The sequence below is a fragment of the Coenobita brevimanus genome, chromosome 78, assembly GCF_032717465.1.
Source record: "Coenobita brevimanus isolate Jiangsu-jjx chromosome 78, ASM3271746v2, whole genome shotgun sequence".
Lineage (NCBI taxonomy): Eukaryota > Metazoa > Arthropoda > Malacostraca > Decapoda > Coenobitidae > Coenobita > Coenobita brevimanus.
In genome coordinates, this window is record NC_137031.1 from 10,070,903 (window position 1) to 10,079,855 (window position 8,953).

General features: G+C 41.0%; 2 protein-coding genes across 2 annotated transcripts; both read left to right on the forward strand.

The window, feature by feature from the left end:
* Positions 1 to 879: 879 nt before the first annotated feature.
* LOC145408696 (uncharacterized) lies at positions 880 to 4,680 on the forward strand. The gene is made up of 4 exons (XM_080279368.1): positions 880 to 907; positions 1,653 to 2,446; positions 2,701 to 2,955; positions 3,973 to 4,680. The coding sequence occupies exons 1-4, from the start codon at positions 880 to 882 to the stop codon at positions 4,678 to 4,680; spliced, it is 1,785 nt and encodes a 594-aa protein (XP_080135494.1).
* Positions 4,681 to 6,524: 1,844 nt separating this feature from the next.
* On the forward strand, positions 6,525 to 7,689 carry LOC145408697 (uncharacterized). Its single transcript, XM_080279369.1, has 2 exons — positions 6,525 to 6,565; positions 7,395 to 7,689. Exons 1-2 carry the CDS (start codon positions 6,525 to 6,527, stop codon positions 7,687 to 7,689), a joined length of 336 nt encoding a protein of 111 aa, XP_080135495.1.
* The last annotated feature ends 1,264 nt before the right edge of the window (positions 7,690 to 8,953 follow it).

Consider the following 8,953-nt stretch of genomic DNA (forward strand, 5'->3'; position numbering starts at 1 on the left):
GATTATAATGACTGACATACAAGATCCTAACTGAATGATAGTTCTCTCTTCTCAGGACAGAAGACAACACGAAACTATCTGCAGGATGCGAGCAGTAGTCAGAAATTTGGTATACAATATACAAATATTGGTATACAGAAATTATACTTGGTGTATAAAAGGCTTACCTCAGGGCCCCAAGGATGGCAAGCTACCCATGGCGGGCAATAATCATAGGCAGGTTACACAACATACCTAGCTGAAGTGGTTGAATAATTGTATAATAACTTCAATTCCCTCTACCACAGAAAGGAGTAAGCAGTCGTATCCTGGCAGCAGGGTCGCCACATGTAAAGGAATATTATTCACCAGATTTCAGGACGGACTATTGCTTACCCTATCTGAGGTCAATGAAAGAGAGCAAAAATTATATACATCTATTCACAAGTCATTAAGGAGGCATTACACAGAAGGACATAAGTAATCAGGCCCATCAGGTGGTTAGGCCTTTCATACAACACCCAACACTGGCTCGGGTCCTCTGAAGTTCCTCCTGGTACTGCCACCTAGACACCGTAGATACTGCACCACGGCTACACAATTCACACCCAGGACGCCTCCCTAGCCCGGCCCTTGACGTGGGTAGGGTCCTGCCTCCTAGATTGGAAAACGATAAGAATTAGCACAGCCCACAAAACACTTAGGTATATCACAGATGACACGCAAGTCGTAAACACAAAGTATTGATGGATCACTATATAAAATCAAGTTAAGTATTTCAGAAAGTTTTCTGATATCTTAAATCAAAATATAGTTAAAGCACAAAGCACTGTGTAATCTTACCGTCCAGTATGGAGGTAAAGAAACTAGTGAGGAAGAAGGTCTCTAGGCCGAATGAGAATGGTTCTTGTCCAGTTCAACTACCGAAGTAATGAGATAGTTGATTCATGATCTCAGAATGAATCAGCATTAAATTCATAATCAAACAAAATCTCGAAAAGGGGAGTACTTCTGGAGCACTGATCGAACCCCATTTACGTGAATGAACCATAACCTGTTAAAACATCCCTAAGTAACTGTTTCGATCCCAAACTATCTGTATCAGACTACAGAATAAATTATACTGAAGACAAGGAATCTAAACAAATACACTCAGCAAGCCTAAGAAACTACTCTGACTTAAGTATACCTATCTTATCCCTCACACACACTAAGGTCAGAATTTTAGGTGCAGCTGTTAATTACTAGCCTCATTGTGTGTGTGTGTGTGTGTGTGTGTGTGTGTGTGTGTGTGTGTGTGTGTGTGTGTGTTCTCAATCAGATTTTCAGCTCTCAAGACAGAAGTTTGCTGCTTGTCGTGGGTCACAGTCACAACGCGCATCGTCTCTCCTCTTGCCATACCGTGGATTAGTCAAGACAGCATTTAGAGCAGAGTTAAGAAAAATGGGAAAATGGGCCAAATATGGGAAAAAATACTGTAAGGAATGGGAAAAAGATCCAGCACTGAAGGATTGGATTGGAATGGCCTAAGGTGATGATACAAAGGTATCTTGCAAGTATTGCAAGGTGACCGTTAGAGCTCATTACGGTGATTCGTTGAGGCATGCAGCTACTGAAAAACACAAAAAAAAATGCTGCACCCTTCTCTAATGGTAGAACATTATTTCAAACAGGAATTATAAAGCGACATATAGATCCTTCAGTGAAAATTGCTGAAGCCAGGATTGCTGCCCATATTGCTTGCCACTCAAGCATTAGGACGGTGGACCACCTGGGAGGGCTAGTGAGTGCTATTTCAACGAAGGAGCTAGCAATCCACCGAACTAAATGCACAGCTATAATTAACTATGTATTAGGCCCATCAATGTTGAAGGACCTTTGTGATGATATTGGTGATAACACATATTCATTGATTATAGATGAGAGCGCTGATATTTCAACAGAGAAACAGTTGTGCATCGTTGTGAGGTACCCCAGTATTAAAAAGAAGAAGGTCGTCACTTCGTTTTTGGGTCTATTAAATTTATCCTCAGGCACAGCTGAGGTAATGACTCAAGAACTTGTGAAATTCCTAGAACATATGAAACTTGATTCAAGGAAATGTGTGGGATTGGCAACAGACGGATGCAATGCAATGAGTGGGAAACACAACTCTGTGATCAGTAGATTCAGGGAGATTAATCCCAACGTCATCCACATCAAATGCATATGTCACTCACTGCAGCTGTGTGCCTCATATGCTATGAGAGCATTACCTAATCATCTTGAATTCATGGTGGCGGTGACATACCGACATTTTTCTCACAGCACGCAACGACAGCAGAAATACAAGGAATTGTACACAACAATTAATGTGGGAGAGGAACCCTTGAAGATCATGCAGCTGGCAGACACAAGATGGATGTCTATTGCACCATGCGTCACAAGAATTTTGGAGCAATACGACGCGCTAAAGCTACACTTCCAGGTAAGATATCTTTCTTCTCGCCTCTATCACCTCCAATATATATATATATATATATATATATATATATATATATAGAGAGAGAGAGAGAGAGAGAGAGAGAGAGAGAGAGAGAGAGAGAGAGAGAGATGTCATAATAATCTCTATAACACCAATCTAGTTATCTATCTATCTGTATATTTATGTATGGATATATGTGCAAATAAAATGTTATGTAGAATATGAATATATTATTTAATTGTATTTCTTTTTTTCAGCTGGTGCAAGGAGATGACAAGAGCTATACCTCTGAAGTGCTTCATAATATGTATGCAGACCCAGTCAACAAAGCATACCTTTCATTCTTGCAGCCACTAGTGAGTGAAGTCAACAGAGTGAATAAGCTCTTCCAAGGGGACAAATGTAATATCACCAAACTTCTCTCCAACTTGATGTCCCTGTACCAGTCCATGTTGCAGAGGATAATGATGCCACGTACCTTCCCAACTTGGGATTCACTCATGGCGTACGAGGTAACAATCTTTATATCCACTATACGACTAAATTAGTAAGATTCTTAACAGATATATGAACACCCGCTCCCACTTTTCGTTAATCTCATTCTCTCTCCCCCAGTTTTCTGTATCATATAGTACTGTCTGAGTACCAAATACTAGTTGTTTCTATCATTATTATTATTATTATTATTATTATTATTATTTTTACAATAGTAATGATAATAATTATCATTATTATTTGCTTCATATTTTCTATTATTTTAACTATTATCAGCCAACATGCATAAGCCTGCGTGAAAAGGTAAAAGCACAGATCCCTAAGAGTGTATACGTACAGAGAAGTTGGCATAATAATTCTCTAGAATGTAGAGTACCTACAGATTATATATATATATATATATATATATATATATATATATATATATATATAATCTATAATATATTTCAATTATTTTGTTCCACGTGCTTGTTTCATTTATGTGCACCCTGTTTCTTTGTAACGCTCTTCTATATATTTATAGTCGTTCCTCCCTTAATGTGTACTGTACGTACACATATGCACACACTCATTTGCTCTACCACCTGGCCATCTCTTTCCCTTGGGAGTCGCCTGATCAGAAAAACGTTCTTAATCCATCTTAATCCATTCTTTAAATCCTCTCTCTCTCTCTCTCTCTCTCTCTCTCTCTCTCTCTCTCTCTCTCTCTCCAGTCCTCCCTTTGTCTGCGCTGCCCTTCCCTTCCCATTAACACTTGACTGTTCTGTCTTATAAGCCCTTCTGTCAACCTTGGCTAATCTCATTTTATCTTTTACCAGGCCCACCCTCACACACACACACACACACACACACACACACACACACACACACACACACGATCAGGTCCATCACGTGATCATGACTGAGCCTGTGACATTACACACACACACACACACACACACACACACACACACACACACACACACACACAAATTGTCAATATGTGCGGGTGTTTTATTTGTCACCATGTTTACTGCTTATTTTCGTGTTCGCAGGTGGCAGATGACCGTAACCTCATGCCGTTAGCTGCAGTTGACATGGGAGTTCAATTCAACCTAGAAGTATCTCGGAGTGGCCTCCAAGCTGATGCTGTAGACAGCATCAAATCTCATTGCCGGGATTATATGCTAACCTTGGTACGAGAGATACGTGGTCGAATCCCTGCCAATATCCAGCTATTACACAGCATGACGAAACTGTCCCCTGATATTGTTTTAGGGTTGCGGAAGCCTCGCCTAAGTGAGCTGTCTTTCCTCCAAATGTACGATGGGGATCTAGGCAAGCTGGAGCAGCAGTGGCTTAATCTGGGCACCTGTGAATGGGACCATAAATCTTCCGATGATATCAGCGAGTTTTGGATGGAAGTATACAGCCATGAAGATGCTGCAGGGGAACAAGATTTTAAAGAAGTGGGACAGCTTGCACTGTCAGTGTTGGCACTGTCAGTGTTGGCACTGTCAGTGTTGGCACTGCCAGTCAGCAATGCTGCAGTGGAGAGAGCGTTCTCTCAAATGAATTTAACTAAAAGTAAAATAAGAAACAAACTGCAGCAAAAATCAGTCGAAAACATTATGCACGTGAGAGCATTCCTGGCTAGACATGGCATATGTTGCAATGATTTTGTACCTAATGAGTCTATGTTGAAGCTGTTTTGTCAAGATATGTATGCAGCTGGGAACAGCGAAAGTGTCGTAGACATTTAGTATACGAAGTACAGCATAGACATACAGGGTTATACACTGAATATAGACTAAGTTTGTAAATTACTTTGTACTGTACCATAAATCTATTTTCCCATAGATAAACATGTAAATAATTGCAAAAGGGTTATACACCTTCTGAATATACACTAAGTTTGTAAATTACTTTGTACTGTACCATAAATCTATTTTCCCATAGATAAACATGTAAATAATTGCACGCATTTATTTTTAAGTTATAGTTTCCTATGCATGGAAAGTGAACAAATAAAGGTAAGCTGTAGTGATGAATTGCACTTCTATAATATAGTTCTGTCTATTATAAAGTCATAAAGAAAGGAAAAAACAATTCGCGTCATCAAATTATGGCTCATAGCTGGATCAAGGCTTTAGTAACGGGTTGGGCGTTTTTTGGGCGCGTTTTCGGTAGAGATTGGGAGCCAACATCAGCCACCCACCTGGCAACTGGTCACCAAGGCTGCCATTTACGGAAATTCGTCTGCTAGCACGGAAAAAACAGAGCATCGATGACGTATACGGATGATTGTGACGTCACACATCCGTTCCACGGAAAATACGGATTTTCTCTTTATTTTGCAAATTTCTCTTATTTACGCGAAGTAAATGCCTATGTTTGGGGTTTTTAATTGTGTATACACTTAATACACCCCTTCCTGGATTGAGGCGTCTAGTAATAGATAGATAAACATTTATTTGAATGTATAAAATAATATATTAATGTTATGTTAATTGATTGCTTAGCATGAAGTATTATTGGTGTTATTTGATTGTTTAAATTTACCAATTTAGCCTAGGTCATATTGTTGCTATGCCATGATTTCGTGTAGGCCCTACACAATAAATCATTTTTGAAGCTCATGGAATTTACCTTATTTATTTAATTAATGATCATATACATAATTGCCAGATAGTATATTATATAGCTTCATCCGATAATGTAAACAAGGTTGCACGAGATTAATGTTTGACTAACTGGAAAAACAAGGACTAATGTGAATAAGATACATAAATGGTAGGCTTTCGTCTGTTAGTCATAGTTACACCCACAGAGTCACGCCAATTGACAAAGAAAACGATATGACGTCATATATCCTTAAACGAGCTGTGAGTGGCCAGGGTCTCTGACCAGCCAGAGTGCACGGAATTTCCTCACACGGAAATCAGACAGCCCTGCTGGTCACTCTGGTGTCACAGCAGTGTGCTTCTGGCTGTGAGTGAAGTCACACGTAATCGCTCCGCGCTCCCTCTGCCTCAGATGTTAGTACAGTCGCGAGCAGATGAAATGGAGACACCAGCACACACACCTCTGGGTCGCTTCTACCCGACGAGTTACGGGAGAGTGAGAGAGGGAGGGGGGTGTATGGAGGGGCTGGTGGTGGGAAAAAGATCAAGAGAGGGAAGGGAAGGGAAGGGAGGAGAGGAGGGGCGGCAATAACCATGGCTGTCAAGGTCTTACTTTATCTTGATTATGGATTAATGTTTGATTTTGGGAGAGCTTAATTAATCATGATGTCAATCACATCACTGATAATGGGTTTTAATTTAAAACTGTTTTCACTTGAGGCAAGAGAGTAGTTTGTTGTGTCATAGATGAAGTTGGCACCTTTGCAGCTGAACTGTGGCTTCATAAGATTCAATACAACAGGCAAAGCGTTAACCTAATGGTTCATATTGGCTAAACCGAGATGAAGAGGAGTTCATCAGCATATGGGTATCACACAAGGCTGCTGCTCACGATGGAGAGACGATTTGAGGTCATAGCAGAGCGGGGTCGCATAATTGGACTCTGAGAGAGTGGAATGTCCATCCGTGATATAGCCAGGACCATGGGGTGCTCTACGGGGAAGGTTTCACGGTGGATCAGGAGGTGAGCCTAAAAGTTATACTCTCCATTTCAGTCCCTATGGCATATCGTTTTTTGCAAATATCTTCAACACAAACATTTGGATGAATGACATTTTGGCACCGCATTTTTGAGACCCTCCCCTAATGTGACACTACAGTGCATTCTCAAGTGTGTATAATAAAGGAGTTTACTTATGGTTATTAAGGCGAAGCTGGCAAGAGTCATGTAGACATTCGGACAGGGAAGACCTCCCTCTCTCCTTGCCTTCCTCATCCGAACCCCAGCCATCACCATCACGTTCCGAATGTTTACACCTGGCAATGCACTCTAGTGTCATAAATTAGGAAGGGTGTCACACAAGCTGTGTCAAAATGTCCTATTCATCCATATGTTTGTTTGGAAGATATTATCGAAAAACGATATGTCATAGGGTCTGAAACGAATAGTATTCCACGGGTAATAATGGGATCAATTAAGGGGAAACTATCTTGTTATTACATTTAGGTCTACTGAATCCTCCAAACTATGTCACGAAACAGATCCCTTACTAGGAACACTGTGGTCGTCTGTTTCCTGGTGTAGATTGAACGAAACAATAGCCCAGCAATTTACCAGCAAGAGAGGCTCCTTTTAAATTGCTGTGGGAATCCAGTGCTAAGATATTTCTACAGCTCTTGATGCGAAAGTGATAGAGCACAGAGCTCCATATCTTCTCGGAACTTGAACAGGATGTGTGGAATAACTGCAAATCAATATCTATTGTGATGTATATTTTTCATGTATTAATCTTCTTTCAATGCATTCATGCCGATATTTCCCGTATGATTTATAGTAAATGCTGGTAACACAGGTGGCAAGAAAGTGGCAACTTGGCCAATTTGCCAAAGGGAAGACCACCAAGCTACACTACACTTGTCCAGGACCGTGATATTGCCGCTTCAGCAGAGGCACACCCGCACGCTAACGCTGTGGCCATCCGTGACACCAAACACCTCGATGCCAGTGTGTGGACAGTGCGACGGCGACTTCACGAAGCAGGCCTGCATCACAGAGTTCCTGCAACGAAGGATCGTCTCACTCAGCAGCACCGAGATGGGAGGCTACAGTTTGCCAGAGAGCACATTAACAAAGACAATGATTTTTGAGAGCGTGTAATCTGGACTGATGAGAAAACATTCAACTCTACAAATCATGGCCAGCTTCACTGTTGGAGGCGCAACAATACTCGGTGAGTATAGTTTTCGTCAAATTAAAGAATGCTTGAAGATTATTTAACCAAACATGCATTCTGTCATGATTGTTAGCTGAGCAACTTGCATATATAAAAACTACCATAAAACTTTTCTTCCAGATACGACCGCCAGAATATCTATCAGGAACGCAGGAGTGGTCACCAAACTGTAAATGTTTGGGGTTGGATAAGCCACCATGGAATGGGAGATATGCATCATATACAGGGTAGATTTAATGCACAAAGGTATGTGGAAATCCTTACCCACGAATTCGTACCCTCTTTTGCCAACAGGAATCACCCATTTCCAGAGGGCCCGGTATACTTTGTGCACGACCGCTGCCCTATCCACCAAGCCAGGGTCGTACAGGAATGGTTCAATAATCATCCACAATTTCAACTGTTACCGTGGCCCAGTAAAGGGGCTGATTGCAACCCCATTGAAAACATCTGGGGCTCCAGGGTGAAAACATGGATCCCTGGTGAGGAAAGGACGCCTGCTGAACTCCTAAATCACGCCAAGGAGGTGTGGGAGACATTCAGAGCACAGCCGGAGCTCGTGAAGCGCCACACAGGAAACATGCAGCGGAGACTTCAAGCTGTGATTGACAGAGAGGGTGGATGGACATGATATTAATCAAGTGAATATTTTACTTGCAGATTTTGTTGTTTGTATCTATCCGTCCATCTATAATAAGATCATGTTCCCTTACAAATACGCATTAATGCACATAAAAACTGTAATTGTTTTGGTTGGTGCAAGTCTATTAATTCTATTTCCCTACATCAGTCGTAACTATATAACTTTATTGTAACATGATGCATTTTTTTCTCCACAGTCTGCTGTCAATGCGTGTTTCCGTCTTGGCTCGTGGCAGAGTGCCGAGGCTCTGTCCTTTACCTCCCATGGTCGAGAGCGGCAAGTGGTTAGAGTCGTGGCTGCAGCGTGAGACCTGAGCTATGATGTCTATGATGTTTAGTGCTAGCTGGATTCATTACAGCATGGAATGTATTTACTAATTTAATAATCTTGTCGACAATTGTAAAAATATTGTATTTAACGTAGCTGCGTAATGCTTTCCTTCATTTTCCATATAAGTAGTAGTTATAGTGTTACATTATTTTGGAACATATAAAATACTTTTCATACCGGTATGAATGTCGGACATCCTTCCACA

What these genes read in the sequence shown, in the direction of transcription:
- LOC145408696 (XM_080279368.1), top strand. Translation starts at nt 880, where the DNA reads ATGGTTCTTGTCCAGTTCAACTACCGAA. An exon ending in TGTCCAGTTCAACTACCGAA is followed by an intron (nt 908 to 1,652) that starts GTAATGAGATAG and finishes TATTTCAAACAG; the next exon opens with GAATTATAAAGCGACATATA. An exon ending in ATTCACTCATGGCGTACGAG is followed by an intron (nt 2,956 to 3,972) that starts GTAACAATCTTT and finishes TCGTGTTCGCAG; the next exon opens with GTGGCAGATGACCGTAACCT.
- LOC145408697 (XM_080279369.1), top strand. Translation starts at nt 6,525, where the DNA reads ATGGGGTGCTCTACGGGGAAGGTTTCACGGTGGATCAGGAG. An exon ending in GTTTCACGGTGGATCAGGAG is followed by an intron (nt 6,566 to 7,394) that starts GTGAGCCTAAAA and finishes CTGGTAACACAG; the next exon opens with GTGGCAAGAAAGTGGCAACT.